This window comes from Astatotilapia calliptera, chromosome 7, assembly GCF_900246225.1.
Source record: "Astatotilapia calliptera chromosome 7, fAstCal1.2, whole genome shotgun sequence".
Lineage (NCBI taxonomy): Eukaryota > Metazoa > Chordata > Actinopteri > Cichliformes > Cichlidae > Astatotilapia > Astatotilapia calliptera.
The window spans coordinates 55,368,718-55,382,414 of NC_039308.1; the positions used below are offsets into that span (position 1 = coordinate 55,368,718).

The window sequence follows — 13,697 nt, forward strand, 5'->3', positions numbered from 1 at the left end:
ACAACCCAAAACACAACAGATTTAGTATTGCATAAGAATATTTGGTTTCCTAACAAAGAGGGTTATTATTCATAAAGACCCTGATGACACCGTTTTAAACCAAAACAGATTTTTTTTTAAAATTATTTTGTGTGCGTGAAAGAAATATGCCGTGTACTGAAAAACTACACTTTGTAAATGCGATGGGGTTTGATGGATTTTTCTTTTACAAAGAAGATTTGCTTTCATTAATCGACTTGGCTGGAGGCCCTTTAAGGACACCAATAATGTGAAATTCTGAACAACTCTGTGATGAATTTTCAAATCGGAATTTTCAACCACTTCTCATGGAACGTCCCTGAAAAAAAAAAGAGAGAACGATAGAAAGAAAAAATATCTACTAAACTATAAATCTAATGAATTCAAACAGAAAAGCACAGAAGAAACTCTTCCCTGAGGGGTGACAGCGCAAGGCATTAACGCCTCGCGCAAATTGCACGGTAGAGGAATGATAGTGTGCAAACAAAAGGAAAACAACAACAAACAAACAAACAAACAAAAAGACAAAACAACTGGATTCAATGTTACAGACAGACTGGTGACAGATGTGTTAACATGCTTTGTCGGGTTTCTAAAGGGATATCATTTTTTTCTAGTCTTTTCTTTTTTTGTTCTTTTTTTTTTTTTTGTTCTTAACGATTTTTCTAAAAGCCGCTACTGAGATTGCTGGAATGTCTTAGGAATCCATTCTACATTACAGACGAGTAGACTGGAAAAGCGGAAGCAACGACTATTGTTTGGCACATCCAGGGTTGTTTCTTTTTTCTACCACTTTACTACCACACTGACAAAAAAGACGCACTCAACAAAAACAGAAGCACAACAACAAAGCATTCTGAAAATAGCACTTGTCCTACCATTTTTATGCTTCTCCCCTAATCATACGAACAACGGCTAGTCTAATTATTGCAGGGATATAGTTAAGTGCTACCTGACATCTTTTTCTCTCCCTCGTTCTCTTTCGTGAGTTTATTAACCAAAACAAGTTACAAAAATAGAAGCTTTACAACCAGACAAGGCTTTGAATATTCACTTTCCCTTCACTGTTTCTTCTGTGTCCTGTCGTGGCGTTGCCGGGCTGAGACTGCGGTGAGAAGGCAGATAAAGACGCTGAAAATGTTCTTACAGAGGCTCGTAAATGTGCTTTTTAGGTTAGACCCCGGGGTCTCTTGCCATTAGGCTGTTAACTCGCTTGCTGTATCTTTATCTTCCACTAGATGGAACAATTGGATTAGAGACTGCATGTGAGTTTCCCAGTCCAACCACATGGCTATTTGGGTTGATTTATAGCCTTAAAGAAAAATGTACAGATTTTCACAGTACAATGAGAAGCAAATGTTTAGTAAAAAAAAAAAAAAAATCCCCAAAATCTGTCACCCGAGCACACCTCAGTTTTCTTGTATTTTCAAAAACTTGAAACAGATGCCATGAAATCCAGATCTGTTCACAACAAAAACAAAACATCACCGCGAGGTTGTTTTGTTTTGTTTTTTTGTATTATTTTTTATGTTTGTGCATGCTCCCCTCAGAGGAGTATCACAGCTACATTTTGACAGGCGTCGCACTGGCAGTTGTTGCGAAAACAAGCGACGGAGTGTCTTTAACCTGCCTTCTCATCCACGCCTCTTTTGTTCGCCAACCGGCAGCCACGCCAGCCACCCTAACAGACATCCCGTACGCTTCCAGTAGACCAGTAACATCTGCAGCTCCCGGGACTAACCTCTGCATCCATGATTCAACTTGTATTTCTTGTGCACATGCAACACATCACTAGGTAAATATACAAGTCTTAAATTAAAGAACGGTGTAAATAAAAGTGCCTTATCAATTCAACAATTAAGAATGGTCTAACTACTAATATCATACATGTTATTTAAAATAGATTCTATAAACATTACTTTTTTCTGTATAGTAAGTACTTATGACCATATACCCTGTAGTACATTATAAAACAGGTGGAATGGACCCTTTTCATTGTATTGGCGCCCTGTGCTTCTCCAGGGCACCTGTCCAGAGAAGGATTAATAGCAGATGGCCTTACATGGTTTCACTATGCAACAATGGTGGATGGAGTCTTTGACAACTTAAATCATTGCGTTTTCATTAGAATTACCAGAATTCTAGGTTTCTTTTTTTTTCTCTCTCTTTTAAACGATTGTCCACAGAGAAGTGCCGATTGCAACGCCATGCCAATGGAACCTCCCTCGAAGTCGCCGTGAGTTTTCATCCCAAGCACTGCGTCATCCCAAACGACACGGCTTGAGCACAAGAGAAAAGAGGCTGAACTTGACCAAAGTGTGCGCGTTTATCTTTTTTTTGTTTGTTGTTGTTGTCACTTTTTCTGCGTAAAAAGGTGACAGCTTTGACCATGGAAAGAAAGCAGAACTGTTACGGGAGTGTAACCTGGGAAATAATACTGATGTGGTCATCCTCTAAATGAAGAGGTCTTCAGCTTTTCTTTTCTTTTTCTTCAAAGGTGTCTCATTAATTGTTCATAATGATTAGAAGCCAGGTGTGCAGATTAAAAAAAAAAAAAAAGGGAGAATGATAGGGGGTGATGCAGTTAATCAAGTGAAAACAACGACGAATGAAGAGAATTGGGTTAGAAAAGCGCATAAGAGGGTCAAGTTCAACCAAACAGAAATGATTTGTTCCTATCTCCTCTTCATGTCCCGTGGGGTGTCGGGTCCCACAATTCTTACAAAGAGAACTAGATTCAATATGGTAAACCTTGACAATCAACTCCCCAAGCCCTACCCTCCAATGTAAAAGAAGAAGTTGAACAGCGTGCCATCTGTCCGCTCTGGTGTGTGCAGGGCACCAGTAAAGTGTCTCAGATTCCTCCTCCACATTCCCCTACGGTGGGCACACTGGCACCTGGCAGGGTTGCTACCCGTCAAGGGGAATGGACTGCTCAAAGTCTGATCCAAACAGCTCCTTGTATAACGGGGGGAAGTGGGCACGCACAATGTCTGGGTATATTGCTTTGAAAGCTGTAAGCTTCTCTGTATGCCTACTGCACAGCGCCCGCAGTGTCGACACTTTGCATATCAACTGTGGAGAGAGAGGAGACAGGCTGTTTAGATTCACAGGGAGGCAAGGACATGGAGCAATGGTAGTGAAAAACATTCCTCCCTACAGTGTATTCCGTCTCACACAGGGGCAAACAGACTTGTAAATATTGAGACAAGCGCTCAGGCACAAGGAAAACTTGACACTTTATATTAAGGAGCCGGTGTAGCTGATAACAAAGCATATACTGATAAAAGAGGTATTTCATGTCACATTATGAATGTTTCCTCCGAAATCTGGGTTCATTTAATCTACTGGGGTTAAAAATGTTTCAAGGCCAGTGGATAAAGATCCTAAGCAGTGTAAGATTAAATTGCTACAACAGCAGGGAATTCCAGCTTTCGGGGATAACGGATGAAGTGTGTTCTGTATGCACTGTACCTTTGTAAGTATACCGTCCTCTCTGTGGTTCTTCTGCAGGACGTGCTGGAGGGCCAGTTGGATCTTCTGCTGGAGTTTTTCCACCTTCACCTTCTCCTGCAGCCAGGACCGGTCTGGAAGGAAAATAGTCACATCTTTATGTGGCTGTAAAACACATGTGGGGCTCTTCAAAGCCAAACACAATTCTTGAAATGCAAGATTTTAATTATCAGAAAAAAATAAGACTGCAACAGTGTGTTCATTATTGTGGTGAATGTATGTTTGCCTTTTTTTCCCCCTCTCTTTGCACCGTGAATGACACCTACCAGCAGACATCAACACAAAGGCGGAGAACAGGGCGATCTCATCCTCAGACAGGTGCATAGAACACAAGTTTTTCCCAAACTCGAAGACGGAGCTGATCAAGTCGTCACAGCCTGCCGCAGCAAAGGACAGAGAGAGGGGGCTTAGGATATGGAAGACCAAAGAACAACATTCACTCTTGATCTTTATTGGGAGAGAGGCACACGGGGAGGGGAGAGGAAAGGGGGAGAAATGAAAAAGAGCGGCGTGCTGACAGCACATGGGAGCGTCTTAAGCAGAACAGGCAATGCTTTTACTGAGTTTTGCCTCCCAGACGAGTCACTTTTGGCAGTTGGGTGGCGTTATGCAAGCCAAAATGAGGTCACTATTGAGGCTTTTAGTTAAATCAATTATCGGAGATAGAGAGAGACAGGCGGATGCCACGGCAGCTCGGGAAGCCCATCACTCTGCCTCCCCCACTGTGGACCTCTCGGCACAGAATTCATAGGACACTGGTATAGTACACACACATGCTCACTCGTATACAAACACAATGATAGTGAATGCAAACTCACAATGAGAAACAGAATTCTCCACTTTTTCAGCCACTATGGGATGCATTTACATTTTTTTTTTTTGTCAAAAGGTAGCTGGAAAAATCCACGGCGGGACATCTTAGCAGTAATATGGCAGTCTGACACAAATTCTATTTGCTTTCGCCTGAGATGTTTTATGTCAGGCTATCAATGATAGTTTTGATAGCACTCTCCCTAAAGACACTCCGTCTGGCTTTATTTATTCCACAGTTACAGGAGCCATATGCAGCAGAGCCTCACTAAGATCTCTGTTCTACCATAAATAACCGCTGAAAAGACAGCAATGCCAGGTGAGGAAGGGATGAGTGTTTGCTTCGAGGCGTTCAGCATTGTGCAGAACAGAACAGCAGACTCTAATTCTGGCTGTTACAACAAAGAAAGGAGTAATACACTGTAAAAAAAACAAAAAAAAACAACTAAACACACTCACACAAACACAGCAGCACAAAAATACACACATGCACAGTCATTCAAATGCATGAGTGCACACGCGCACACACACGTGCCTAAACCCACTCCACTTACCTAATGACTTGAACACATCAGGTCCAGCATATTTTCCATCAAAATACACTGTGTTGTTTTGCGTGTCAAAGGCACGGCACATTCTGACAAACACAACTTCCAGAGAGCCTGTGGAGACAGACAGGAATAAGATGCTGAATCTGAGCTTTGTTATTTCTGTTTTTTTCCTTTATCCCAACAGTTACACATCAGTCAGCCATGCAAAACACATGATTTAGCTTTGTGCTAATCTTCTACAATATGACTAACACAACCACTTTGAAATAAAGAAGCCTGCTGTCAGAGTGAAGAAAAAAAAAGCCTCTGCAGATGAAAACATCATCGACAGAAGGCTATTCTTCCATAATGACATGCCTGATAAAAAATTGTACTCCATTCATTGGTGACAGTGCTTATTCATTCAACCTTTATTTAGATAGATAGGTGTTTATTGTGTTGTATAATTTGCACCACTCTGTGGGAGTGGATAAGAGGATCAAGAAAATGTAACTGAAGCCATTATTGCCTCCAAGGGAGATGCTACTGTTTTAAAATGTCATGTCTGACAAGGGATCTCGCTCTGTATTTCGTTACTCGTATGGGCTGTGCTAATGTAAAGAAACACCCAGGGAAGGACCCAAGAGAGCTGTTTGTTTGCTGGATATGAGGTAGATGTGTGTCTGTATTTGTCTATAAATATAGGTGACTGTGTGCAAAGAGCCATAGCAGGGTTATATATACACAATTCTGTGAGTGCATCCTCTTAAGAGAAGTTTAAACAGACATCGCTGATGCTTGAGAAAAGGAGAGAGAAATGGCGGCAGGCATGATAGGTATTATCTGAGCTCGGGAACACATGACTTATCTAATGCTGTGTCTGCCTTTGTTATGTATGTAATGAACGGAGCCAAACGGGGAGAGACAGAGACGGTGAGGGAAAGCAGGCGGGGTGGGGTCTCCTCTCTGTGACACTGTCTGTGCCTGTGAAGAAGAGGGCTTTGTGCAGTCAGGTCAGCTACGCCCTTGTGACAATGCCAGAGGAGAGGGGTGGAGGGGCTGGTAGTGGTGGGTGAGTTTGACGGCAACAGGCCATGTTGACAAGCTGTCATACCTGCTTTCAGCAGCACTATCTGATCGTTCTGACACAGCTCCATGAAGCCGTCGATGCGCTTGGCAAACTCCACCACATACTGAATGGCCTCTGTTATTTTGATAGCGCACAGCTGCCACATGACTTCCCGGGGCTAAGAACAGATAGGACAGTGAATGGGTTATCTACTTTAAAACAATGATTCTGATTACTGTAACTGCTGTGGAGACCCAGAAAGGCACAGCGGTGGTAAAGATACCTTGTTCTGGTAGCTCTCCACCTCCTCTTGCAGGAAAGCCTGCCAGGTCATCTGCTGCAGCTCCTCTCTCAGATACTGACATGTCTCCATGTGTGACTTAGAAATGTTCTGGGCCAGGTGTTCTGAAACACAAGCAGTCACAAAGACGGAAGATCACAGTTGAGATTCGAATGTTTCTCACAAGGCTATGTGAAAGTGAAGACCTCACTGATGAAATATGCCACAGGAAAAGAAGATTTATTTACTGAGCCTTCGTGAAGGAGGAGAGGCGGATACGCGTGGGCTTTTTTTGACTGGGAAAAGGCTTGTTGACATTTCCTTTTACTGCCTGCAGGAAGCTCATAGCTTAAGGTTGAGGGAAAGCCAATCTAGTTATGACACAAATGCATGGAAAGGAGGAGGGGTGCCACGTTACTCACTGAAACAAAGGTCACATTTTCTCTGAGAGAAATATTGAGTATAAGAATTTAAATGGTTTTGAAAACACATCTGTTAAAAGGAGTTCCTAGGCACAGGGGAGCCTAAAAAAATGATTTCCCCAGACGCCTGCCCTGCTGGATCCTGATTGGCCCTAATTAATGGAAACTAATTACAAAAAAGAGGCTCTTTTAATGAGTGTTGGAGATGAGTCTCCAACCTCCTGCTATTTTAAGCAACCTTTGTGTCGTTTGCCCCACGGTTGAGTTGTTCCCCCCCTCTCCTTCATTTTGCTGTCTCCTTTTGCCTTTTGCCTCTCCCTCTCTCTCGCTGCTGCTCCTTACCTAGTTCAGCCATGGACACGGTGGGGGAGGTTTCTCCATTGGTGAAGGAGCAGTAGGGGAAGAAGCCAGAGCCTGGGGCAAAGTCGCAGATGGGCTCCGGCTTGATGCCGTTGATGTCCAGGCCTGACTGGTCAGGAGATGGCTGAATGTCCAGGTAGAAGCTGCTGACAGCCGAGTCTGGTTTGCTGCCATCAGGAGTATGACCATCCATGTAGCCGCTGAGGTCATCGTGAAGCTCCGTGAGGCCACTGGCAGAGAGGCCGTAGCTAGGTGTGAGTGGCTCCGCCTCCCCAGGCTGTTGTTGGTGGTCACGTTGCTGCTGCTGCAGCCGGTGCTTCTGGACCTCAGCGTATAGGCTGTCTCGCTGCTTCTTTGACATCCGACCAAACTTCACTGCTGTAATTAGCAGGACAAGACAAGTGTGAGACTAACAAAACACTCAGAATTGGTGGCACTTTCTATGAAGGATCTTTGCATCAAGTAAAATAAATGTACTAAGTTTAATTTACTTATTGTATTCACAGTCAAGTGATTGTGAACCACTACTAGTTTTACTAGCGGGTTGGGCGTACATAGAATATCACTGTTTTTTGAGAATCAGTGTTTTATCAAAGCACTCTCCCCCAAATGCCTTACATTAAAGTAACCAATTAAATAATGAAATAAATAAATATATTGTTAGTTATTTACCAGTTTTGATCTGATTTGTACTGTTTTGATTTGCTTTAATTTACAGTCGAGCCACTTTCTCCCCTCTCCTGTGCTCTCGATTTCACCATATGCATGCTGTGTCAGGCAAAAGCTTGCCTACACTCAAGCTGAAGAAAACTTGCATTCATTTCAACACTTCCCCAAAGCAGTCCATCTAGGAGAAAACACTCAATACGATTATTTTTTCAAACCTAGTAAAAGATTTTAAATTATATGGCATTCTCTTTTGCCTCATCTTTAAGTATACTGACACTTGTCTCTAGGAAATACAATGGAATTGCACAGACTGAGTTTTCTCACACGTTTGGGAATTTTTTGGGAAGAAATTAAAGTCTTAGGCAATTTAATTACCCTTCATCTATAAACTGTGCTTTACTATCAGAAAGCAGCACACCATATATTTTAGCCACGGGTTATTCCCATTAATTTACAACATATTTTTATCTAGGGGGGGATCAGCATTAATTATATTGATTTAGAGATTATTATGAGCAGCTTCACAAATGCAGAGGTAAAGGTGGAAAGGAACCAGAAAAGCTTATCAGACAATCAAACAGCCCAAGTGTCTGCCTCCCACCTTAAGGTTTCCAGACTAAACATTGGTTCTGTGAATGAGACTTCTTGGCCGGTGTTCTGGGGGCCTGGCAATAAGTCAGCCGGTCACAGTGTGTGTATGTGTGTGTGTATGCACAGTGGAAAGTGAGTGGAACAGCAGAGAAGAGTTCGGGCAGATGGGCTCTGGTGTGTTCAGTGAAGGTAAGAGTCACCTTCTACTGTCCAGAGTGTGTGTTTATACATGAGTGTGTCTTCATACGTGCATGTAATAATGTATACTGGATAGCTGCGCACACGGTGCTAATGCACTTCTGTGTTAATTTAATAAGTGTGCATGTGTGTCTATGAAGTTGTACCAGTCTCTTCGCTTGTACTCCGTTCAAGTTTTCACATGTCTGTGCACATCCCTCTGTGCCATTTACAGAAAAATGGCATGGCTCTGCTCTGTTCTGATAGAATCTCTTAAGCCCAGTCTAGTTTGGACCAGCCTGGCACAGCAGGAGCCCCTCTGCACACACCCCCACCTGTGTGATCCCATTACTGCATCTCAGCTGCAGCAGGACTAATGACAACCTCTAACAACCTTGTATTTCATCAAACCTAGTTTCTATCACAGCAACAAATTAGGCCCACAGACATAGTGCTCACCTACTACTGGCAGAGAATGAACACAGACTGACAGCTTAACATGTTCTCGTGCCAAGAATTCCTTTGGAAATGTCTGTTGTACCCCTTTGAGAATAACGACATTATCTCATCTCATTCCTACAGATTTTCTTTGTCTCTCCAGCGAGATTCAAATACACAGCTGCTAAAAGATATAGACTGACTTGATAATGTAAATTAGAGCTGCTTCTCAGTAAGTTTGATATTTTCACTGCCACAAGGAAGCTCTTTTTGCTCCCTTTACGGGGAGGTCAGTGTCCAACAGTTTCCCTGAAGCATCGATCCAAAGGCGGTTTAGCGGAGCACACGTTTGCCCACACAGGAGCCTGAACCGGGGCTCTTCACATCTCACCACTCACCATGCCACCCTGCTAAATCCACCCACTTGCTTCTCCTCTTCCATAGAGGACTTACCATCTCGTGACATGCCCACTGCCAGGCACTTCTGCAGCCGGCAGTGCTGGCAGCGGTTGCGGCTTGTGCGGTCGATCAAGCAGTTCTTCTGACGGGGACAGGAGTAAGCTGCATTGCTCTGCTGACTCCTCCTGAAAAAGCCCTGCATTAAACAGAGGACAGACAAGGAAACAGCTCGGGTTACTGGAAAAACTTGTGTGAGTGAAGTCGTGTTTTCATCTCGAAGGATCAATTCATGCCCCATGTCAATAGCATAGCCGTAGCTCAGGTTGTAGAGAGGTTTGTCTGCTAATCATATGGGTTCAATCGCTAACGTCCTCGACATGCTGAAGCTTCCTCGCGAAAGTCACTGAACTCCAAGTTGCTTCAGATGTGTGTGCGTGAATAACAAACATGTAAAATGCTTTATAGAACCAGTAAGGTTAAAAGGTGCTCTGTAAAAAGTGATCTGTTTACCACTGTGCTTAACATATTACTCATTGACCGTGACTGTTTCCAAGTGGTGTTTTTTTTAAATTATTAATATGAAATTGATACATAACAATACTACCGTGACTATATTTTCTACTGTAGTATCTTAGGAGTGCTGCATTTCAACCGTGAGTACAGCATGAGGGTGTTGTGTTTGGGTAGGAATGATAACAGTGGATGGTTATTAGTGTTGATTAACGCAGCACTGGCATGCACGGTGTTAAAGGATTGTGAATGCACACCGACCGGATTCCTCATCCTTTGACTTAATGAATTGATTCCAGCACATCATTAACATGCCCCACTCTACTGCTCCATACACATATGTCTTAATTAGCTGCTCATTGGCTGTTTAATTACAAGAAAACAGCTGACAGCTGCCAAGTTGCTTTATAATAGAAGCCATTATGGAAACCGACTAAAACTGCCAGTGACAAGCAGCACTCTTTAATAATGCTATGATTTATGGTCCAAACTTTTGTACTCGCACATATCATTAAAGGCCTCTCTGCCTGGACTAATTAGCAGTCATTAAAGATAGATTTCAGCAGTTTATTCTTTAGTGTTTTGTCCCTGCAAGCTCCTATGTGAGGGAGAAGAGTGCAGGAAAGGAAACTCTCTCTGTCCCTCTCTTGTCTGCCTCTCTCTCCTTCACACACACACACACACACACGCGCGCACACACACACACGTGCACATATATAACCAGGAGCAAACAGCAAAGGTGCAGGCTGGCTGAGGAATGCTAATGATGTGCCTGGTGACAAGCATGGGGACAAGAATACACTCTAAGCACAAAATTCCTCTCACTGTGAATGGTTGGTGCATTTGAAACAGTACAAAAGGTGGCTTCAATAGAAGCAACACACTGTAGCAAACAGCCAACAATCTGCTATAATTCAAAGCACTGTGCTTTTGATCATTTTATTTCAAGAAGAGCAGGCTGCAGCAAAAGCAAAAACAGCAAAAGACACGTCCCTGGGAGGGAAAGGCAAAGCAAGGCAGAGGAATGACTTTGTCCTACTAATTGTGGTTTTCTGTGATGTCCTCTGCGGTGCTTGACCACTTTAATGATCACACTCCGCGTGTCTTTGCTTTGCAGTCCCTCTCCAAATCGTCGCAAAACTTCAGCAACATTTTCAAGTGTATTTTTTCCTCGCAAGCAACTTTCGGCACTTCCCCGGCGTTCCCAGTCTTTCCTCTTTGAGCTCTTCTGTCCCTTTGCGTGCACGCAGGCACACTACCTCCCTTGGCACAAACGGGTTCGGTCTCTTGATGCTTACCTTACAGCCTTCACATGTTATCACGCCGTAATGGATGCCTGATGATTTGTCTCCACAGATCTTGCAGGGAATTATTTCGATTTGAGCTGCGGAGAAGAAAAGGAAACGAAAGAAGAAGAAAAAAAATAAATAAAAACGTTGCTGTCACAAGTCACCGTACAACACCCTCACCATGGATCCATGTCGGTACATGAAAGAGCACCGTGCTTCTAAAAACATCTCATCCGATGGCTTTTGAATCTTCACTTCCACACAGCATTAGCTGAATATTTACCGATTTGTAATGTGTGTCTGTGTGTGTGTCTGTGTGTAAGCAAGGAGGCCATTTTAACTCCTTACAAGCAGCAATGTAAACAGAGTGTCATTTTGGATCCTAAACACAACCTCTAGAAGAAAAGTTACCCATAATCCTTAATGTACAACAGGAGCACTAATATTGGCCTTGTATTACGGCAATGACTCATTTAGCCACACGAGGAGATGTTTTCCTCGCTGGAAAACTTGACTTCATGAAGCCTCGTATATATTTCAGAACCATAAAAAACCCAGGAGTAAATCCACCGTGGCCACAAAGAATCATAACATGCCCGCTGTGCTGCAGGGAGCTGTGGCAGCGACTGCATGTGCACCTCTGTATACGCTACAGGGTTCAGTTGCGGTTTGGCTGTGGTGTTGTGCTGTTGACAGGCCTGTGATTCACCCGCCTTAAGAGGACAAAAGCAACGAGGGGACAGGCCTCATCCATCGTTGGCCTTCTCCTCAGGAGCCGACCACAGGGCAACACAGCAGAACAGACAGAACACACAGACATCAGAGACACAGAACTCCCAGCTCGTCCCACTGCTTTCAGCTTTATCACTGCAGCCACTGATGCTACCATCCCTCTCCACCTCCACCCCCACCCCACTCCAGAGATCTCTATCTCAAAGCCCTCCTCCACATCTCTAGCATCTCAGTCCCGCCATCCCAACAGTGCACTACAGCGCCAGACAAACGCCACTATCTGATCTAAATCGAGGAAAGATCACCGCAGGATATTTTCTCACAATCTAATGGTTTTTGGGATTTTTTTTTTTAACTAACCAACCTGGAGCCAGCCAATCACGGTGCAATGAGTTGTTGCAGCACAAGTCTATACCAATTAGTGGAGGAATATTATGATTTGTCTTGCAGGGATGAAATAGAAATTATAATATTTTAAAATATAGTGGCACGTTCACAGTGTCAAAGTATTACATCAGCCTCACCCCTCTAACAAGGCCTAACTGTCTACTACAATGCCTCAGGTCTCTTCTAAAGACAAGGAGCTTTAAATATCCCCTTCAACACCTTAACAACCAGCCTCTTTAAACTAGTTTGATCACATCAAAAGTACTTTTGTGGGGTTCAATCCAGAGATCCCTGCCCATTTTAATCAGCTGCCTACGAGCCTATAATGTGTCATGTGGATAATGTCCTTGTCCCGGAGGCATGCCCGGGAGAGGCCCTTAACACACAGACTCTAATCCACTAACCCGGGAGCCACACTCTATTCATTCAGGAATCTGTCTGTTCTCCTCGCACTGCTGGAGTCAACAAGACCAGCCATGTTTACTTGGAATTAGCCTACATTTTAGCAAAACGAACAAAAGGGAGTGGTGGAACATGCACAATTAATTCTCCTCCAGACAACACCTCCTGTGATTTGCGATTCTCACATACAATAGAGGGCACTGCACCTCATCGGCCCGGATTAGAGTGAAATCCAGGCAGGAGGCGGGCTTTGACAACCTAACTGAGAGGGTTAATTCATAATTAATCTTCTCCTTACTGTGCACAGTTACTTGTTATTTCATTTAGGTCTATCTCTGTATGAGTGCACTCTATTGTTTGTTTTTGTGTTCTCCCCGCATGAGCATTAGCAGTGCAGTGTGTTTCGACTCCTTTAGCATTTTCAGCCTCATTACTTACATAATTTGTTCTGACATGCACTCACAACAACTGAAGCGTGCTGTAATTATGACTAGCTGCGGTTATGATGAACTAAAGGTTGTAGGGGCAGGCCCCAGCCATTGGGTGGCAGTGCAGGGCTGTAGCTATGGTTGTCTTGCCAAGTTAAGCCAAGCTTCCACCCACCCTATCCAGCCCACAGGCTTTTGGCTCTGAGCTCCAGCCTCTGATAGCTTCAGGCTTAGGCTGCTGCTAGCTTCCCCCACCCCCACAGCATAGCTGTGAGATGCCTTCATCTCTCCTGAAGAAGCAGAGCTGGCTGGGCGCTCACTCAGGCCTGACAGAGGCTGTGCCACATCAGGTGAAAGCAGTGGGAGTATAGACACAGGGGTGCCAGGCTAGGCAGGGCATACATTCACACAAGCATGCCTCACATAGCCCTATCTGCAGCATGAAGGCCCTGAGTGCACACAGTCTCACTAGCTAACACTCTTCTCCCTCCACCGCTGCACAAGCCCCTAGATGTTCAGTGCACTCAACAATAAAAAGGGTTTGTCTCTGGACCAGCTGAGACAGGCTCCATAGCTTCTTGTAGGAGAAAAGACATCACTTCGAACATATAGTTATTTCCACGCTAGGCTGAGCTGCTTTCATAAAGAAAGGGGTCAAGGAGAAGAAATGAGC

At 43.9% G+C, this 13,697-nt stretch overlaps 1 protein-coding gene across 3 annotated transcripts in view; it reads right to left on the reverse strand.

Annotated features, from left to right (window-relative positions):
* Positions 1–653: 653 nt before the first annotated feature.
* Positions 654–13,697, reverse strand: part of roraa (RAR-related orphan receptor A, paralog a) — a 187,545-nt gene continuing 174,501 nt past the window's right edge. For all 3 annotated transcript variants that reach the window (XM_026175912.1, XM_026175914.1, XM_026175913.1), the window contains 9 exons: positions 11,085–11,170; positions 9,331–9,472; positions 6,985–7,380; positions 6,224–6,345; positions 5,986–6,118; positions 4,896–5,003; positions 3,798–3,908; positions 3,493–3,605; positions 654–3,093 (listed from right to left, as the gene is read on the reverse strand). In XM_026175912.1, the coding sequence (XP_026031697.1) occupies positions 2,929–3,093; positions 3,493–3,605; positions 3,798–3,908; positions 4,896–5,003; positions 5,986–6,118; positions 6,224–6,345; positions 6,985–7,380; positions 9,331–9,472; positions 11,085–11,170 (1,376 nt within the window). In that variant the 3' untranslated portion in view covers positions 654–2,928. The remainder of the gene's footprint in view (positions 3,094–3,492; positions 3,606–3,797; positions 3,909–4,895; positions 5,004–5,985; positions 6,119–6,223; positions 6,346–6,984; positions 7,381–9,330; positions 9,473–11,084; positions 11,171–13,697) is intronic.